General features: G+C 31.7%; 1 protein-coding gene across 1 annotated transcript in view; it reads left to right on the top strand.

Moving 5' to 3' along the window:
- Positions 1 to 22425, top strand: part of LOC127718071 (inversin-like) — a 94243-nt gene that overhangs the window by 29006 nt on the left and 42812 nt on the right. The window contains exons 6-18 of the mRNA XM_052223971.1: positions 558 to 623; positions 1596 to 1697; positions 3730 to 3828; positions 6143 to 6218; positions 9209 to 9315; positions 9755 to 9920; positions 10283 to 10490; positions 11129 to 11209; positions 12789 to 12885; positions 14229 to 14335; positions 16106 to 16223; positions 20213 to 20304; positions 21460 to 21621. Coding sequence (XP_052079931.1) covers positions 558 to 623; positions 1596 to 1697; positions 3730 to 3828; positions 6143 to 6218; positions 9209 to 9315; positions 9755 to 9920; positions 10283 to 10490; positions 11129 to 11209; positions 12789 to 12885; positions 14229 to 14335; positions 16106 to 16223; positions 20213 to 20304; positions 21460 to 21621 — 1481 coding nt within the window. The remainder of the gene's footprint in view (positions 1 to 557; positions 624 to 1595; positions 1698 to 3729; positions 3829 to 6142; positions 6219 to 9208; positions 9316 to 9754; positions 9921 to 10282; positions 10491 to 11128; positions 11210 to 12788; positions 12886 to 14228; positions 14336 to 16105; positions 16224 to 20212; positions 20305 to 21459; positions 21622 to 22425) is intronic.

Raw genomic sequence — 22425 nt, 5'->3', positions numbered from 1 at the left:
ATCCCCCCCCCCCCACACACACACAAACACAACCATCATACTTTCTTTGATTAAGTGATATTTGCTTGCCGAACATCCAGCATTCTTTTTTTTAAAAGTTTGTATACATCAAATGACCCTCAACCCATACAAACAAATAACAAATCCCTTCCCCCTCTCCCACATATCCATGATATATTTAAATGGAATCGCCCTCATTTAAATATCATATATTGCAATACATTGTGTACAGTAAATTTGCTGGTTAGGACCATGTTCTGTATAAAGTTTGTTATCAGAAGGAATGGTCAATTGGATGCCAATTAAAAAGAGCAATATTCAGTGTACTGATGTATTGAGTAAACTGCACATTTTACTTGAAACACAACAATTTTACTTATGAAATTAAATTAAAAAAGAAAATCGTAGGAGATGGATATGAAGTATTTCATGTGTAAATTACATGAGAGTTAAATATGAATTTCATAAATATTAAATGTACAATACATAGAATAATTAGTTAACTATGAGTTTGAAAAATGTGTTTGAATATAATGCTCTTTTTTATTTCCTTTCAGAGGACAGCTTTACACTGGGCAGCTTCCTATGGCAATGTGGAACATGTAAAACTTTTAATTAAGCAGGTAAGATGGGAGAGGAATGTTAAAGTTACACTTCAAAACAGAAGATAGTGTAGCAAAACTGACTAGATTTACATACTGGTAAATAACATCGCATAGGCACTTGTAATTGATGAATTTTTGCAATGAAGAAATTACTGGAACTGAGTGTTGAGTATTTCATGGAAATTCATTGTGCGATTGGCAATGGTTTTTGCCGAAATGTGATGGTCTATATAAAATGTGATTGCTAGTTTAAAATCTGCAGATGTGCTATCATTATGAGAAATTGATTTTTTTATAAGTTAATTTATATGTTTACATTCATTATTGTCCATAAAACGCTTACAGCATTTCAGATGATATGTTTGTGTATGGTTGAAATAGAAAAAAAATTTAAAAGAACTATCATTCTGGAATAAGCCTGTTTACCAAACAAATAAGGATTATTGATAACCATATACTGTTTGAATATCACCCTGCAGTGCTAATATGAAAGTTCATCTATACCTACGTATATCTCTTTAATCAGTGTTTGCAACAATTGAAGTACAAGAATATATTTCATATTATGTACTATGTCTTTGTTACAGGTTCATACTAAATAAGTGATTATCCTATTTGATTTTGCTACATACTTTTAGACGATTTACTTAAAAACCTTAAAAGATGCTTCTTACAAACATATTGACTTCTACATCGACTTGTAAACACGAAAACATTGAAAATATAGTTTATGTAATCCATCACACTTATGACCAACGCAAAAAAAAAAACTGCCTGATTAATTTACCAAAAAAAAATACACAAACAAATTAAAGATAGATAGCAACCAACAACAACCACTGATAAGGCTTATTGATGAAGCTAAGTAATTCTTGTCTGCATTGTTATTTTTTCTTTTGCTCAATATTGTTACAAGTGTCAATCTAAAACTGCTTGTTAGTTAAAATCTTTAAAAAAAATTCTTAATTTTTTATAATTTTCTATTTACAGGATTCAAACATAGGTATACCTGATATTGAGGGTAAAACTCCTTTACATTGGGCAGCTAGCTGTATGGATCCAGAAGCTCCTAGTTGTGTCAGACTTATATTGGTAAGTGTTTTGTAAGATAAAACATTAGAATCATCAACCATTATCTGAATGAAGGGTAAAATGGTATTTATTTTTGGAAATCCTGAATTTTGTATGCCCCCGCCGTCACCGAAGGGGCATAAAGTGTTACCCTTATCTGTACGTCCATCCATACTTAGGTCCATATGTACGTCCCAAAATTGTTTTTTTATGCACCACCTAGTGGCATTATGTTTTTCAGTCTGTGCATCCATTCGTCCATCTGTCCCACTTCAGGTTAAAGTTTTTATGCCCCACCTTGGGGCATTATGTTTTTCAATCTGTGCGTCTGTTTGTCCATTCCTCCGTCCGTCCATTCGTCCGTCTGTCCTGCATCAGGTTAAAGTTTTTGGTTAAAGCTTTTGGTCAAGGTAGTTTTTGATGATGTTGAAGTCCAATCAACTTGAAACTTAGTACACATGTTCCCTATGATATGATCTTTCAAATTTTAATGCCAAATTAGAGTTTTGACCCCAATATCACGGTCCATTGAACATAGAAATATATTAACCAACACCAGAGGGTGTGTCATAATGTATGTACAACTTCCTAGGTCAAAGGTCAAGGTCAAAAACTTTGGTTTTAGTTGACAACCACATGTCCTATGGTAAAGATTGTGTCCGCTCTATATCTTGAGAACCGTTATGATTTCAAAGTTTATACTTGATATGTATATAAACCAACACCAGAACACCAGAGGATGTGTCATAATTTATGTACAACTTCCTAGGTCAATGGTCAAGGTCAAAAACTTTGGTTTCATTTGACAACCCCATGTCCAATGATAAAGATACAAATTTTTTACCACACATTATTCACAGCGGGGCCCACAGAGATGGCTCCCATCTCAATGATATCTAGTTACCACAAAATACAGATCAAGTTTGAATTTGGGTGGTGTCACATTTACTGTTCTCGAGTTATGCCCATTTATAACGCTATATCATATGGAAGTAGGGGCATCCATCATCTGTGTCTCATAGACACATTCTCCATTTATTTTAATATTTTTCTCTGCCATACATTGGATATCTTTACATACATGACATACAATACTCAAATTTATTTATATTGAAAATTTAGAGAAAATAATTTAACTTCCATTTGGCTGTTGAAAATGTGTAAAAGTATTATTTTTGCAATTGCACGAATTACAGTTTTTTGCTTGTGATAAGATCCAAGACCCTTTCTTTGATTTTATATAAATGGTTGGTATATAACTGTCAAAAGTTCTTTGATTTGTGGGGTAAGTTAATGATCACCACAAATTTTGATACCTTATATTTATAATTACGAAATGCAAAGTTTACCTTATATTTATAATTACGAAATGCAAAGTTTTTCATTAGATTATTGCATGTAAAAGTCTGCAACTAGAAAAACAGTGCTAACCATTGTTTCTCTCACAATTTATGAAACTTATATTGTGTTAATAAAGGTACTTTACAACAGAAAGTAAAGGCATTCAAAATTGTAACATTGATGAGCTTTAAAGTACTGATTGTTGATAAATTTGGAAATGTCTTAAGGGTATACAAGAGACATCTACCAATCTGCCATTGTATGATGCCTTAGCTTGTCGCAGATGTCATTGCATTTTAACATGAGTAGCATAACAGGTTTCATTAAGTTGAGCAGAAGCAGCTGACCTTATGGATCAACCCAGATCATCCTCCATTTTTGAAGGGGTTGATATTTCTCAATCTTTTGGGTCTATGAAATGTTCTGTATAAAAATAAGGAGATGAGGTATGATTCCCAATGAGACAACTATCCACCAAAGATCAAATAAAGTGGATGTAAGCAATTATAGGCGACCGTACTATTTTATCATTTCATCTTTTTCTCTTTCAACCATTTGGATGAAAGTCATGCTTAGACTTACAATATAAAAAATTTAAAAATAAATTTCATTCTTTTCTCATTACCTGAAGTACAAATAGAAAATATCTTGCATGTAGCTATCATAGTAGATGCATTCCCAACATAGATTTTCAATTTTGCTATATTTTTAGGAAACGACACCGACTGTTATAAATTGGCCAGATTATGAAGGGAGAACAGCTTTACATTTAGCAGTGGCTGATGGGAATGAATCCATTGTCAAAGTGCTAGTAAGTCTGTAGTCAGCTTTTTTCAGGCTGATTTTTATTGAACAATTAACTGTATTCATCTTTTAAGACTGCCTATTTAATTGAAAGGATTGGTCTAGAAAAGGAAATCTAGGGATCTTTGAATGTACATGCAGGAAAATTACTATGGATGGTTAGTATAAAAAAATAAGAAGATGTGGTATGAATGTTGATGAGACAACTCTCCACATGAGACCAAATGACATAGATATTAACAATTATAGGTCACCTTATGGCCTTCAACAATGAGCAAAACCCATACGGCATAGTCAGCTACTAGGTCAAGATGTATTTAGGCATTGAAAAGATATATCATCTCCATGAGGAATATTTGCATAAAATACTAGTAGAAAGAAGGTGAATTTTCTTCTCAAAATTTAGATTTTTTTGCAAATATTCCTCCCAAGCATGATTTATCTGTTTAATTACACTGAATTATCAGGGCTGTTCCAGAAAATACTATGTCCCCCCCAGGGAAGGCAATTTTTTATATGACCGCAAAAATAAAAAAAAATTTGGTCGTATATTGGTATGACGTTGGCGTCGTCGTCATCCGAAGACACATTGGTTTTCGCACTCTAACTTTAGTTTAAGTGAATGGATCTCCATGAAATTTTACCATAAGGTTCAATACCACAAAAGGAAGGTTGGGATTGATTTTGGGGGTTATGGTACCAACAGTTAAGGAATTAGGGGCCAAAAATAAGCATTTTTGTAACTTCCAGACATAACTTGTGTGTTATTGTATGGATCTCTCTGACATTGTACCACAAGGTTCCATATCACAAAGGGAATGCTGGGATTGTTTTTGGGGGTAATTGCCTCAAAATTTTAGGAATTAGGGGCCAAAAAAGGGGCAAAAAACAAGCATTTTTCTAGTTTCATGATAATAACTTGTGTGTAAGTGAATGGAACTTTCTGAAATTGAACTACAAGGTTCCATATCACAAAGGGAAAGCTTGGTTTGAGTTTGAGGGTAATTGCCCAAAACATTTAGGAATAAGGGGCCAAAAATAGCATTTTTCTAGTTTCCAGACAATAACTTGTGTTCAAGTGTATGATCTCTCTGAAATTGTACTGCAAGGTACCATACCACAAAGGGAAGGCTGGGATTGATTTTGGGGGTAATTGCCTCAAAATTTTAGGAATTACGGGCAAAAAAGGGGCAAAAAACAAGCATTTTTCTAGTTTCAGGACAATAACTTGTGTGTAAGTGTATGGATTTTTATGAAATTGTACTACAAGGTTCCATATCACAAAAGGAAAGCTTGGTTTGAGTTTGGGGGTAATTGCCCTAAACGTTTAGGAATTTGGGGCCAAAAAGGGGCCTAAAAACAAGTATTTTTCTAGTTTCCAGACAATAACTTGTGTTCAAGTGTATGAATCTCTCTGAAATTGTACTGCAAGGTACCATAAAAGTTTAGGGGAGGGATTTTTTTTTCTTTAAAATTTTCCATTTTAAATTGGTTATTTCTGATTTATATATCAAAGCAAATAATAATGATATGGTTTGAATAGGTAAATTAAAAATTTTTAAGTTCTTAGACCACATTCATTCTGTGTTAGAAACCTATGCTGTGTCAAATATTTAATCACAATCCAAATTCAGTGCTGTATCAAGCTTGAATGTTGTGTCCATACTTGCCCCAACCTCTGCGGTCGTATCAAGCTGCGCCCAGCGGAGCATTTTATTTTAATATTATGTCGGTGGTTGTATTTGAAATACCAAAATGCAAAGGGAGTGCTGTTCTAATTTATTTTTATTTTTGTGGGTGGTGGGGGTTAAAAAAAAGTGCCGTCCCGGGGGGGGGCATAGTATTTTCTGAACAGCCCTCAAGAGAGGTGGTTATTTTAAACATTCCAAATTTCATTATATCTTTGCTATCAAGATGTTAACAAAAACAGTACAATTCAAGCTTCTCTGTGATGGGTTATTCAAACGTCATATATGTTAATGCAAATACCACATCAGAAAGGGTAAAAAAAGACATCCCTGTACATAAAAAAAGATTAGTAACTTTTGTACATTAATCAGTTTTAGAATAAGAAATATATGTATTGACAACACAAACTGTAAAGGATTTGTTATATCTCTGACACATGAATCAAGATTTTTTTTGCAATATAAGATGTTTTAGTTCTTTTTATTTGTATCAGTACAAAATGACAATAGAATATAAAAAAATCTAAATATCCTTTAAATTATTATTCCCATGAGATAATAATAACCCAATGAAAGAATTCGAATTGTATGAAAGAAAAATACAATTATAATGATTTGAAAACTATATTTCAGATTTCTGTTGTAAACAGTAATATATCAGCTTTAGATAATATGTTTAGAACACCTCTACATTGGGCTGCAGTTTTAGGTAAGAAGCTTAACACTGGTTTTAGGAATAGTGAGTAGGTTGATGGTTTCAGTTTCTAATGTTGTCTTTGCATAGGTTGCAGTCAAAGGGAAATAACTGCAATAAAAATTGACAAAATCTGCCAAATGACAAAAACAAAGAATTTAAATTTGTGGAAACACATGTTTTCATACTTTATGTTTGTAAAGTAAGCTGATCGTACATTTTTATTTACTGCTTTCTTGACATAGCTTAAAATCAAAGGGAAATAACTGCAATAAGATATGAAATATTTTGTCAAATGTAAACAAAAAATCTTTTTGGAACTTATGTTTTCCAATGTTTTTGTTTAAAGTCGTTTGATCTGTGAAATTTAAGTACTTTTTCATTAAAATTGGCTATAAGCTTACAGTCAAAGAGAAATAACTGCAATATAAAATGCAAATATTTTGTCAAATGACAAAAGGAAAAAAAAAAGAGTTACATTTTGTTGGAACCCATATGTTTTTCCCCAAGTTTGAAATTATTTGATCTATTAAATTTTAGGAAAGTTTTATTTACTGTTGTCTTTACATAGCTTACAATCAAAGGGAAATAAGGGCAACAGAAATGTAAATATTCTGTTAAATGACCAAAAAAAAAAGCCATATTTTGTGGAAACTCATGTTTTCACACATTGTGTGTAAAACATCTGATTTGTGATATTTCAGGTACATTTTCATTTAAACCATTCATTTACTGATGATTGAAAATTCACAGAATTAAACTGTCCTCAAAGTTTTCATCTTTCCTTAAGACCATTGGAATTATTTGTCTGATGAATATTGCTACATTAATTGAAAAATCAAAAATAAAATCTGGACACTACAAAAACAAATATTCCGTTTGTTTATTCAGGTTTTGAAGACACAAACTCAAAATCCATTGCATTGTATATTGCAAATTGGGAAGTTGCACATACAAAAAACCTAATCTTACTATAGATTTTCATTCAAAATCTCTGGAATTTTTTGCATTGCTCTGCCAGGTACAAATATGATGGTGTTTTTTTTTTATGCCCCACCTAGGGGCATTATGTTTTTTGGTCTATGCATCCGTCCTTTTTTCCGTCTGTCCATCCGTCCGTTCGTTCGTCCGTCTGTCCCGCTTCAGGTTAAAGTTTTTGGTCAAGGTAGTTTTTGAATGAAGTTGAAGTCCAATCAACTTGAAACTTAGTACACATGTTCCCTATGATATGATTTTTCTAATTTTAATGCCAAATTAGAGTTTTGACCCCGATTTCACGGTTCACTGAACATAGAAAATGATATTGGAGTTGGGCATCCATGTACTATGTACACATTCTTGTTTTAATCATCAAAGTAAGCTTTGCACTATATGTTAGACACTGTTTATTGTCTCTTCCCGAAGAGGTCAAAAAGTGAGACTCTAACATGCTATTTCCAGCATCTACAGCCTCGTCAATATATTAATTTTATGATAAGGTCAGTTTAAGGGGAACCACTAGTGGTAGTTTAATGATAATTGCTATGCAGTTGTATTAGCAGTGGCAAATCTCATTTCCATGGAGATTATTTGGCTACATCTCCTCAGTCAAGGTCTATTGGCTTTGGATGTTTTGCATGGTTTACATATTTAAATATTGCCATTTTGATTTTTGATTCAACATTTGCATTTATATACAATCAAAATTATTTAAAATCAAGACACATCCATGTTTCAAAGGTTTATTGTCGAGCCTGCGACTTTTGTCGCAGAAAGCTCGACATAGGGATAGTGATCTGGCGGCGGGGGCGTTAGCTAACTTCTTCAAAGCTTTATATTTCAGAAGGTGGAAGACCTGGATGCTTCATACTTTGTATATAGATGCCTTATGTTACGAAGTTTCCATCTGTCACATGTCCATTGTCCTTGACCTCATTTTCATGGTTTAGTGACTACTTGAAAAAAAAGTTAAGATTTTTTGTAATGTTAATTTTCTCTTATTATGAGTAATAAGATAACTATATTTGGTATGTGCGTACCTTGCAAGGTCCTCATGCCCGTCAGACAGTTTTCACCTGACCTTGACCTCGTTTCATGGATCAGTGAACAAGGTTAAGTTTTGGTGGTCAAGTCCATATCTCAGATACTAGAAGCAATAGGTCTAGCATATTCGGTGTATGGAAGGACTGTAAGGTGTACATGTCCAACTGGCAAGTGTCATCTGACCTTGACCTCATTTTCATGGTTCAGTGGTTATAGTTAAGTTTTTGTGTTTTCGTCTGTTTTTCTTATACTGTATGCAATAGGTCTACTATATTTGGTGTATGGAATGATTGTAAGGTGTACATGTCTAGCTGGCATGTGTCATCTGACCTTGACCTTATTTTCATGGTTCAGTGGTCAAAGTTAAGTTTTTGAGTTTTGGTCTTTTTTTCTAATACTATATGCAATAGGTCATCTATATTTGGTGTATGGAAATATTTTATGATGTTAATGTCAGTCTTGCAGGTTTTATTTGACCTTGACCTCATTTTCACGGTTCATTGCTCAGTGTTAAGTTTTTGTGTTTTGGTCTGTTTTTCTAATACTATAAGCAATATAGGTCAACTATATTTGTTGTATGGAAGGATTGCAAGCTGTACATGTCTGCCTGGCATGGTTCATCTGACCTTGACCTCATTTTCATGGTTCATTGGTCAATGTTTAGTTTTCTTGGTTAAGTCTGTATCTTAGAAACTATAAACAATAGGTCAACTATATTTAGTGTATTGAATGATTGTAAGGTGTACATGTATTTCTTGTTTGGTTTATATGACCTTGACCTCATTTTCTTGGATCATGTCAAGTGTATGTGATAGTTGTAGTAAAGCTTTATATTTAGGACTATTAACAACATAATATCAATGATTAGTAAAGAAGGCGAGACATTTCAGCGTGTGCACTCTTGTCTTTAACAATATTTAAAGGCTCTTGACCCTGACCCTAAACATATTTAACTATTATTGAATTTTGTATGTTTGTTACAGGTCACTCAGGAATTGTTTCCTTGCTATTAGACAATGGTGGAGATTACGCCTCTGCAGACGCAAATGGTGCCACGCCCCTTCACTATGCTGCTCAAAATAATCATTCTGTAAGTTACATATTATTAGCTTTAGCAATGATATCATTAATGATTCAACATCACTTCATTTGTTACTCAAAATTATCATTCAGTATTTGTTCATTATTGTCATATCATGTATTGTAAATAAAAGGAGACGAGGGGGACGAAAAGCAAAGACAAGTGTGTAGAAGAGCAATCAAACATGGAAACAAGTCAATGTAGGATATACAACACAATGGGAAAAAGAAGTTGGTAAAGAAAATTTTACCAAATGCTATAAGATAGTTAGAAACAACTAAAAATATTTTAACAGAAAAATGAATATTTAACAAATCAAATCCCCTCAAAAAGGGGTGTGAATTTAGATTTGCCTTGGAAAATAAGCCAACTCCTTCTACATCCAGTGAATCATGGCCTATAGAAATTCAATTATATTTGTATTCATTAGTTGATGGATCAATTTTAGGATACAGTAGCTGTGTTCCTGACATACAAGATAGTAGTAGATGAACCAGATGTGGAAGGAAGGTCAGCGTTTATGTGGGCGGGAGGGAAAGGTGCTGATGATGTGGTCACAGTTTTCTTACGGTCTGATGTAGATATTCAACAAGTTGATAAAAATGGTGGCACTGGTTAGTACTTTGATACTTATATGAATAAAAGAATATGTTAGGTATTTATCAATAATACAGCAATCCAACAACACTAAAAATCTAAAAGACATGCAAATGTCACCATGTTGAATCTAGACAAGCTGTGAATATATTTTAAGAAGAGACTACCAAGGGTCTATCATCAACACCAAAAGTCTTTCGTACAAAAAGACTAACATGACATATAGCTTTATTATAACCAACAGACAGGTTCTCGACTTTTAATAGGCGCATTAACATTTGGTTGGGTAAAACTTTTTAGGTCTTATCTTTTGGGTAACACTTTTGAAAATATTACCCAGAATGCATTAGATTCTTGAATTTGTATATTTCCTTTTCAGCATTACATGCTGCAGCACTTTCTGGTCATGCTTCAACAGTCAAGATATTACTGGACCATGGTGCATTGATTGATGCTCCAGACCTTCTCAAACACACGCCATTATTTAGGGCCTGTGAAATGGGCCACACAGATGTGGTTCAGACTCTCATAGATTATGGTGCTCGGGTTGATGTTTTGGACCATGATGGCAGATCTTCTTTACACTGGTGAGTTAATTATGCTGTTCTCAGAACTTATGTGTAATTTAAAGTGGGCTACCTGTATTAAAATTTAGCAATTTAAAAGTCTGCTTTTGAGCAAAGTGAACATTAGAAAAGAATAGCGAAAATACATTTTTCCCTTGTATAAAGACATAGACATCATTTGCATTTACATTGGTGGCATTGATTTTTGGATAACAAAATATTAAGAGAATGTTGAGAATAGAATTGAGTATCCAACAGAGAATTATTTGTAATCAAAGCCCTTCTAGGAAAAGTACAAAAATTGATGCTTACATCGTTACACTTTATCTAAATACATGTTAAATTTATTGCATGACAAGAAATTGGAACGGTAGTGCGAAGAGTATTAAATTTTTCAGTAAATTACTCACTGTCAAGGTCAGTGATGTGACAGTGTCCATAATTGCTTGTTCTTGTGCTTGAATCAAAATTTTGAGGTCAAATCTTACTTTGCTTAGTATTACCCTTTATCTAAACTGAGTCAGCCACCTTAACTTCTAAAATATGTGCTTCTCTTTGTTGTAAAAGTAAAAAAAGATGACTTTTCCCCTCAAATGACAACAACTACTAGAAATTGCCTACTATAGGTAGATGATGTTGTGTTTTGTCTCTCATTTTAGGGCAGCGTTGGGAGGACATGCATACATTTGTCAAACTTTAATCAAATATGGTGTGGATCCAAACTTCAGAGATCATAATGGGTAAGATATTTTTGATATACATGTAGTGTGTTTTTGTAATTTCATTTTGTTAATCCATCTTTTTTCAATGTATGTTCACCTTTATTAATTACTATATAAGTTTTTTGGAGTTTTTGAAAATCTATGTTGAATTCAAACAAGTTGATAAAGTTTTAGTAAATCTTTTATATAATATTAAATTTCTTACTGGACAGTTTTGGGTCATTGCATTGTGTAGCCTAAATACTGTAAATTCAGAAATTATTGCGTGCATTTATTATTGCGATTTTGTCATTTTAGACTAAAATGCGATTTTAGTTTTTGCGATATTGAGAAAAATCCTGTTTAATATACACAAAAAATTTCAAAATGCGAGTTTAAACTATTGTGATTATAACCCTTTCGCGTTTTTCCGATAATAAAAACATCGCAATAATTTCTGAATTTACAGTACTTCTAAGTACTGTAAATTTAGAAACCATTGCGATGTATTTATTAATGCCAAAAAAGTGACAGTAATAGGTTTTGCAATAATAAAAACTTTCATTCATCATGTTCATAATTTCAGCAGTGATTTTCCTTCATAAAATTTTTGCACACAATTGCATTAATTAGATTCCACATTTTTTCTAGAAGTCAAGGATTTGCAATAATGAATTAATTTCTAAATTTTACAGTAATATATTGCTTAATCTGTATAAAATCTTTGTGATGAAACAATATACTTTTGTAAAAACTGTGAATGATGTTTTGGAGATAAACAGGTTTACAAAAATTTTGAGTTATTCTATTCATAGCCAAAATTTCTGCCAAAACATTTTGCACTGGTGTAAATTTTATTTGTACATGGCATATAAAATGAAAAAGACTTCCTTTTGAAATACACTTTTAGTGCACAGAATATATTTACTACATCTAATTTCACAGGACAAATTACCTTTAGTACTTTAAATTCTGAAATTTTTACATGCTTTTATTATTGTGATTGTTGAACAATTGACACAATACAAGATTGATTATTGCAGACAATTGACACAAATACAAGATTGATTATTGCAGACAATTGACACAAATACAAGATTGATTATTGCAGACAATTGACACAAATGCAAGATTGATTATTGCAGACAATTGACACAAATACAAGATTGATTATTGCAGACAATTGACACAAATGCAAGATTGATTATTGCAGACAATTGACACAAATGCAAGATTGATTATTGCAGACAATTGACACAAATGCAAGATTGATTATTGCAGACAATTGACACAAATACAAGATTGATTATTGCAGACAATTGACACAAATACAAGATTGATTATTGCAGACAATTGACACAAATGCAAGATTGATTATTGTTAACAATTGACACAAATGCAAGATTGATTATTGCAGACGATTGACACAAATGCAAGATTGATTATTGTTAACAATTGACACAAATGCAAGATTGATTATTGCAATATCATGAAATACTGCATAGATATAATGCTATCAAAATTTAGAGTGTGAGTTTTTATTGTCAAACCTATTCCATTGCAAAAGTGTCTGAATTTACCATGTATAGATAAATCTGTTTTTTTTTTGTTTCTTCAGACGAACACCTCTACAATGTGCAGCTTATGGTGGCTATGTTAATTGTATGTCTGTTTTAATGGAACATAAAGCTGATCCTAATGATCAAGACAATGAGGTATTTTATTTTTTGACAGGCTGTTCAATTTGCTGATTATACTTAATTAGAGAAATTTTAACCATAGTTTCCACAAATCATTATCATCCATTAAAATTTTGGTGGTTTAATCCTGTATTTTTGAACAATTGGCTCTTTTCATACAAAAAAATATTTGTGATTAGATATTATTATAAATTCTACTGAAATGTTCATGACTTAAAAAAGTATTTTTGGGGAAAAGAGTTACTGGTCTGATGTGGATATGATGGGAATTTTACTATCAATCAATACAATGTTCTCTATTCAACCAAATCGTAGCAAGCTTCAAGTATTTATCGATTTTCAAGGGTTTCTCGATTATTTTCTCATGATGACTAAATGCTCTCTTTGCAAGGTTTGGTCAATTGTAAAGTTCACTAAAGAATTACTGTTGAACAGACATCCAGCTGAGGACCACCTCCGGGTACGGGATTTTCTCGCTGCATTGAAGACCCATTGGTGGCCTTCGGCTATTGTCTGCTCTTTGGTCGGGTTGTCTCTTTGACATATTCCCCATTTCCATTCTCAATTTTATCCAATGTTTTTGGATTGTAATTGGGGGAAAAAATTGGAGGAGCGTTATAATTTCATGCAATGTTTGTCAAGTTGTCCTATTGGTTGAATACTCTACATCTCCTTTTATTTATTCCTAAACAATAGATGATTATAATTAAGGGCTGTTCCTAAAAAAATCTATGGGTTTTACCTTACCATGTATAACATTTTAAGTGATTATTTCCTAATTCCTTATTCAACTAGCCACCACTGATAAAATATTAATAGAATTGCCTTCTAACCCCATACAAGTAATTCTAGAACAGCTTAAGTTTTTTTTTTCAATTTATGTTGCATTCTCTGTCTTGTATTAAAAATTTAGAATAGAATGGGGAATGTGCTATAGAGACAACAACCCGACCAAAGAGATTCATAGTAACATTACTATAGTTATAAAGGACAACAATGTTTCAAATTTTTGCATTGTAGTTTTAAAATTGAGGGCAGGATTTTGTAATTGACACCAGGGTCAATTTTATGACACTGAAATTAAAGTTATAGAAGTGTAAAGACATACAAAGAGAGATAACTCTAAGTCAGAAATTGTGAGATTTCCATCTAGCTTATCTGTGAGAAAGAAAAAACATGATTATTCCCAGAAAAGTCATGATCAGTAACTCATTACAGAGGTACCCAGACAAAATTTGTAATCTTGGTAAAAGTATACAGCATTTTGGCAATAAAGTTTTGTTTAAATGTTTGAAGAAAAAAAAACAACAAAAACCATGTGATAGCACTCAAGTTACATATTGTTTTGTGTGTTTCAGGGAATGACAGCTCTACACTGGGCCTGTAGTAAAGGTCATCTTGATGCTGTAAAACTTCTGATGGAGTATAGAGCATTTCCTAACCACATGGAATTTACTGAAGATCGGTAAACAGGAATTATTATTTGTTTCAGATCATGTAACAATTTGCAACAATTAAGAGAATAATAAACACAGAAAAACAGTAAAAAAATAAAAACAAAATAAAATTGGTAGTAATATTAATAATAAATTTTGTAAAAGTAAAGACAAGACAATCAGAAAATGTATTTATTTGTAAGTATCATATCCTGATTGAAAAAATTGGGGAAAAAAGTATTGTTTATTTTGTCATGTTTGTATGGAATAGGTAATACATTTTTGTCTTTGACAAATAAACAGAATAAAAAAGTCATATAGAATTAATTGTTTGGTTCTCAGATGCTTGATTATTATTTATAATGTGAATGGGCATTTGTTGATATATCTAGCAGCAATTTTATAATTAGGACTGACATACATGACATAAAATGTGAATCAAATTCTACAATTTCCAGAAAGAAAATTTTCAATTTATCAAGTATTCCATATTTTTTTCTGTGATTAGAGTTTAAATTTTCATTTGTTGCTTACACAAATAACTTCAAGCAATCACCAAAACAGCAAGGTCAGTAATTTTTGATTTGCAAAAGTTTAAACTCGAAGGAAATTCAAAGAAGTGTTTTTTTTTAGGTCAGTTTTTGTCTCGCCTTGAAAGAGTCAAAAAGCGAGACATAGTTATGCTGTTGTTGACATGGCGTCGGAGTCTGCATCAACAATGTATTAGTTTGTGATTAGGTCTAGTTTATGGTGAACCACTTGTGGTAGGTCAATGATATATGGTATGCAGTTGTATTAGCATTGACACATCTCATTTCCATGGAGATAATTTGGCCCTGCCCCCTCAGTCATGGTCTATTGACTTGAAACTTTTGTTGAGTTTACATGTATTAGTTTGTGATTAGGTCAGTTTATGGGGAACAGCTAGAGTTGGTCAATGATATTTAGTATGGTTAGGATGAATCGATAATGTTAAGTCATTAATATTTGGAAGCAAATTTATTGGCATTTGCAAGTCTCGTTTCCATGGAGATTATATAGCCCCATCCCCTCATCATGGTTCAATGACTTTGAAACTTTTACATAGTTTACAAGTTAATGTTTGTTTAGGTTTGTTTAAAGGGAAAGACTTTTGATAGGTCAATGGTATTTGGTATGCAGATTTTTTAGCATTGGCACACCTCATTTCCATGGAGATTGTTTAGCCATGTACCTTCAGTCATGGTTCATTGACTTTGAATATTTGCATAACTTACATGTTAAAGTATTAATATTTTAATTTCAACATTTGAATTATCAAAATTACAAAAAGGCGAGACATATCTCTGTGTGAACAGTTTATGTTCTAATCTGTCAGTAACTAATATTTGTTTGCTGTTGAAGCAGTGTCTGTGAATCAGAATAATTTTGTGGATAGAAATAATTCATGAAACTGAAACCCCAACGATATTTTAATCTTCACATACTGGAAATCATGAAAAATTACTCCACATGAAATCAAATTTAGAGACCAAAACCACACAAAAAATAATGCTTCTACAGTAGTTAAAAGATGATTATTGGTAACTTCCTAAACATCTATACAACTTGTAGAATGTTTTATGGAGAATTCCCTATTTGTATGTTAAATGTTAACTCCTCTATATAAGACATGTATCCATTTTCAACAGATGTCAAAATCTGATTTATTGTACAAATCTCCTCATGTAAGACAAATCCTTTTTTTTTTTTAGAATTTCTAGTTACATCTTTAATATTAGAATTTTTGTTATGATAAAATAAATTTTCCTTCCTTACAGGTACACTCCATTGGATTATGCTTTGATGGGGGAGCACCATGATGTGGCCCAGTATATGATTGAACAGGGGGCACTGTCGATTACGGGTATTCAAGATATTGCAGCTCTGAAAATTCAGGTAATACCTTTTCCCTATTGATTGATGATTAAATCTTAAAATAAAAAGGTGACCATAAATTTGTGAAATATTTACAATGTAACAAAAAATCAGGAGTTTGAGCTATTGTATTAAGTATAATCTGTCAGTAAATGGATTCAGATAAAATTGAAAGAAAGTAAAATCAAAAGTATTGACCATTTTTGGCTTCCATTGATATTAGATAAGGTAAAGTCTTCTCTCTTGTTCGTAGAACCATTAAAAAAATTGAATTGTGAATTAAATTCATTAAAATCTGCCAGGAGCTGTTGATTTGATTTCTTTGAACAGTAAATAATTTCCCATAATATTGATGGAGAGTAAAATCAAAAATATTGATTGTTTTTATACCCCGCTTTAAAAAAAGTGGGGTATAATGTTTTACCTCTGTCTGTCCGTCCATCCGTCCGTCAGTCCCATGAATATTTTTTTCGTCGCATCTTTCTGAGGAACTACATAAGGATTTCTGAAATTTGGTTTCAGGGTTTATATAAGTCAGCTATACCGTGTGATGCGTATTCAGATTCATCACTCAACAAATTCCTGTTTACCAAACACTTACATCATTTTACACATGACATGCAAGTAGTTGAAAATTGCGGCGGGGATATCATCAGTGAGCAGTAGCTCGCAGTTTCACTATTTTGTCTTCCATTGAAACTAGATAAGTTAGAGTCGATCTCCCCTTATGTGTAGATCCATCATAAAAAAGTGTTTAGTATAATTTATTATAATCTGTCAGGAGCTGTTGATTTTAATTTCTTCAAACAGTTAATTGATTCTGATAATATTGATAGAAAGAAAAATCAAAAGTATTGACTATTTTTTGTCTTTCATTTAAAATGAATAAGTTAGAGTCATCTCCCCTTGTTTGTGTTTGCAAAACCATAAAAATATTTGAAGTATAATTCATTGTATCTGTCAGGAGCTGTTGATTTAAATTTTGTTGATTACTAAATGGATTCACATAAAGTTGATAGAAACTAAAATAAAATATATTGACTCAGTGTTTATGTCTTCCAACAGTCAGAGATATAACTCTATAGGGTTATTACAGAAAATAACTTGTGTGTGTTATTACAGATACTTTCATGAGTTGTCTACTCTTTATTCCTTAAATTTTCTAAATCTGCAATAACATATGTTTGTTATTTGTAAAATAAATCAAAAATACTTTAATTTATAATGGGCTCTAGGGAACTCTTGAGACTTTGCGCAGAAACTGAATGCATAGCCTTGATAATAATTTTTTAATTATACTAATACATTTTTGATTAACCATGGTAAATCAATGAGACAATGCTTTTAAGGGATAAAATTAGCTGTAATAACATAGCTTAGTTATTAAAGGAATGTAACCTATTATATGAGACACTTGGGAATTACTGGGAAGCTTGCGCAGAACCTCATAACATGCTCTGGTCATTATTTCATACAATAAATTAAAATACATTGTAATTAAGCATGATGTATGTCTGAGAAAATGCTTTGGAGTGATAAGGAGAAGTTGTGATAACACCCTTTAGTTATTACAGACATATTTTTTCTGTAATAACATATAGGTGTACTATGCAAAATTGGCAAACTATGAACTGTTATATCTTTCTATAGTTAAGTATACATAAAGACAATAGTAATATCAATAGAACTTGTATGCATTTTAACTAAACTAGTGATGTATATTGTCCCTTTGAAACATGTAACATACATATGTTATCATAGTTCTTTGATTTTTTAGTCCACAATAACAAATGTATGTTATTTTTCTGTAATAACCCTATAGAGTTATATCCCTGACTGTCCAATGAAACTAGATAAGTTGATTTTTTTTTGCAGAACCATGAAAAAAACTTAAAATATGAAGCATAATTAATCGTAATCTGTTAGGAGCTGTTGTTTGAATTTCTTTTAAACAGTAAATAAATTCTGATAATTGTCTTTCATTGAAACTAGGTAAGTTAGAGTCATCTCCCCTTGTTTGCAGAACCATTTAAAAAAATTGATTCCTGAAATATTTTTCATTATAATCTGTTAAGGTGGTTGGGGTGTCTTCCTCCATCTTGGATTTTGAAGTAGCAGATAACAATTGGTCTAGATCTTTAATGATATGTGCAAATTTTGAGAGTAGTGTGTAATTCATGTATAAGAATTTTCGTTTTAATATAGAAAATAATGTGTTTTATCATATTTACGGCTGTTTTTTTCTAAAAAAAACTAACTATTTTTGTTTGATTTATTTTTTTTCAATTTTGCCACATAAGGGGAGATAACTCAGATAGTAGGGGAGATAACTCAGATAAAGAATTTTTATAATAGAAAGTGTTTAAAAAAGAATTTACCTATTTTAATATTTAGCAAGAAAACAAGTCCGGTGACCCCATTTTTTCTTTTTCTTATCTGAAAGCATGTTATAAGAGCTATCTTCTCACATTTTATCTTAAAATTCTATGGTGTAGTTTTCTTTTTATCTAAAAAAATTGGATTTTCCATGCATAATCTATACAAAATCTGACAGTTTTGCACAACCTGTAGCGTGAAAAAACAAGTCCGGTGACCCATACTTTTTATTATATTTTGGAAAAAAGCATGATAAAAACTACATTTTGACAAATTATTAAAAAATTCTATGGATTTTGATTAAGACCCCCCATCCACCTTAAGAGCTGTTGATTTTTAAAAGTTCTTTGATCACTTAAAAGTGTTCAGATTGTATTTTTGATTTAAATTTCATTGATCACTAAATGGATTCACATTCTGTTGATAGAAACTAAAATAAAAAGTATTGAGTGTTCCATTGAAACTAGATAAATTAGAGTCATCTCCCCTTGTTTGCACCACCATTAAAAGAATTGAAGTTTGAAGTATAATTCATTATAAGCTATCAGGAGCTGTTGATTTTAAGTTCTTTGATCACTTAAAGGTGTTAAGATTATATTGTTAAAAAGTTGATGTTTTTTGTCTTCCGTCGAAACTAGATAAAGTCAAAGACAAAATCAATGTAGGACTGAAGTGCTTTCAGATCTGCCAAGGCTGTCCTTTTATCTCCTTTTGTCATGTTTTCAAAACTTAAAATCTCTCTAATTTAAAAGGAAGCAGCTTTTAGAATGCTCTTATATCTTCTATAATGAGAGCTGCTTAATAACTTCCTGAAAAACTATGAATTACCTTAGGTTTCTAATAAAAAGAAGAAAAAACATTTTGTTTTTTTAAAAAGTCAATGATTTATGAAGTTTTCCAGTATTTGATCATCGATGATGACTTTAATGTCGAAATATTGAGCTAATGACACAATAAAAATGTCTAAATATGTGATTAAAATCTGAAGTGTCCTTTATTTAAACAATCCATGGATTTTCCCTTTTTAATGTAAAATTTGTGTATATGACATATGAATGTCTTCATTTGTAATTAATGATTGATTCAGTTTTTACAGTACAGTGCAATCAAATTAAGAGTTCTATTTTTTATTAGTGGAGATTACTGTCCTATGATGAATCAATCTTTTTTTATACTCTTGTCCTTGTCTTGTTGTAAAATTAAGTACCAATAAAAAGGGAAAAAAATGAAAGATTTGTAGATCAGATTTATAAGTAGTAAAGTCAATAATTTATGATGGTTGAAAGTAGGAAATTTTTTATAACAAAAATTTCATAACTTGGATACTGCAATTTATGAGGCTTTCTTTTTTATTATTCCTGGTGTAAAAAATAGTCTTTGATTATTATTTATCTTTCATTTAGAAAGTTCTTTGGGAAGTTGTAAAAATTTAAAATTTGACATTGGAATAAAATGTGAATTTTGATTAATTCTAATCATTGTAGGATTATATTACTAAAGATGTGACAGTTACTCTGACAGTTACTCTGACAGTTACTCTGGTTGTTATTTATTTATGTGTCTTTGAACTTAATACTGCAAATTGCATTTGGGATAAAAGTCACCAATAATTGTTAATATGCTGTATTTTTTAGTCCGCATTCAGAGGATTCCGTGTCAGGAAAACTTTCACAGAAAGAAAGCGATTGCTGATGAAGCATGAACAGCTGAAGAAAGAAGCTGCAAGGTTATTATACTTTTGATATTAATAGACATGATTTTGATAATTCAGTGGTTGTCGTTTGTTTCTGTGTAACATATTTGTTTTTTGTTCATTATTTTGTACATAAATTAGGCCGTTAGTTTTCTCGTTTGAATTGTTTTACATTTGTCATTTCGGGGCCTCTTATAGCTGACTATGCATTGTGGACATTGCTCATTGTTGCAGGCCGTACAGTGACCTATAGTTGTTAATTTTGTGTTGTTTGGTCTCTTGTGGAGAGTTGTCTCATTTGCAATCATACCACATCTTATTTTTATATGGTAGAGGACTTTCAAATTAATTCATTTTTGCTTACATTTTCAATGTCACAATGCTTATGTTATTACATCATAGTAAGAATCAGTGTACAATGAAGTCATTTACACAAAATGAAAAATGACTTCTTTTAAAATACATTCATATAAAGGAATTTGAAATTGGTCTATTATAAAGAAATATTGGTATGAGTAAGACAGGAACCAAGCATTTATCTCTTGTTTTCCAGAAAATTTATGACTCACAATCATAAATTTGAACACTACTGCAATTCTAAATGAAATAAAAAATTAATTTGTACTAGCTTTAGAAACAGGAGGAAAAGCGAGGCTTGCAGATCTTTTCTCATGTATCGTAGCTAGTACAAATACATTTTATATTTCTGACAATGAACATATATTGCTTTTAACCTGTAATTTGCACCCAAAACCTAAAACATTAGTTGTTTATATCCAAATCTTTGTCTCTGATTTTTCAAAGAAACCAACATAGTTTAAATGCAGACTGGGAAGAGGACCCCAAAATGAACTGTTACGCAAAAAGAAATATCCTCATTACCATTGATCAACATGGAAGCGGGGTGACAGGATAATTTATTGGTGTACCTGTTATTTGTGCAAAAGTTGGCTGATTGCAGGATAAAGAATACAGTTTGAATTTAATTTTTGCAAATGTTATGGCATCAGAATTCTGTTCAAGCAAATTTTGAAATTTATGATCATATGCCATAAGATGAGTTTCCAATGTATCAGTTAAAAACTTACATCCAGGGATTTTTTTGGTTGTCTGAAAAAGTTGTATTTATAGACAAAACAAAATATTTTCACAGAAAACTATTTTTTTTATCCTTTTATTCAATTGCAGAAAAAGAGCTGTTGAAGAGACAAGAAAGAAAGAAGATACAAAGCATAAAGAGGAAGTAGAAGAGAGGCAAAGGCCAGCCTATGTTGATAAAACTCTAGTCACTGTTACTCATGAGCCAAAGACTGAACAAGTCTTTGCCATGAGTTACATATCTGCCAAAAAGTAAGTTTGTTTATTAGAACAAGTCACTGTTACTCATGAGCTAAAATCTGAACAAGTCTTTGCCATGAGTTACATATCTGCCAAAAAGTAAGTTTGTTGGTTAGAACTAGTCACTGTTACTCATGAGCCAAAGACTGAAATAGTCTTTGCCATGAGTTACATATCTGCCAAAAAGTAAGTTTGTAGGTTAGAACTAGTCACTGTTACTCATCAGCCAAAGACTGAACAAGTCTTTGCCATGAGGTAATACATATCTGCCAAAAAGTAAGTTTGTTTATTAGGACAATCACTGTTACTCATGAGCCAAAGACTGAAATAGTCTTTGCCATGAGTTACATATCTGCCAAAAAGTAAGTTTTTTGGTTAGAACTAGTCACTGTTACTCATGAGCCAAAGACTGAACAAGTCTTTGCCATCAGTTAAATATCTGCCAAAAAGTAAGTTTGTTTATTAGGACTAGTCACTGTTACTTGTGAGCCAAAGTCTGAACAAGTCTTTGCCATGAGTAATATATCAGTCAAAAAGTAAGTTTGTTGATTAAAACAAGTCATGAGCCAATGTTGGAATACTTAAGTGAGAACCATGAGTTATATATCTTCCAAAAAGTAACTTTGTTCATTAAAAACAAGTCACTGTCACTCATGGGCCAAAGTCTTAGCAATTCTTAGCCATGAGTCATATATCTGCCAAAAAGTGATTTTGTTTATTAGAACTATTCACTATTACTCATGAGCCAAAGTGTGAACAAGTCTTTGCCATGAGTTACATATCTGCCAAAAAGTAAGTTTGTTTATTAGGACTAGT

This window comes from Mytilus californianus, unplaced genomic scaffold, assembly GCF_021869535.1.
Source record: "Mytilus californianus isolate M0D057914Y unplaced genomic scaffold, xbMytCali1.0.p SCAF_10, whole genome shotgun sequence".
NCBI classification, from domain to species: domain Eukaryota; kingdom Metazoa; phylum Mollusca; class Bivalvia; order Mytilida; family Mytilidae; genus Mytilus; species Mytilus californianus.
Note: the sequence above shows the minus strand (reverse complement) of the source record. Positions and strands in the feature narration are given on the sequence as shown.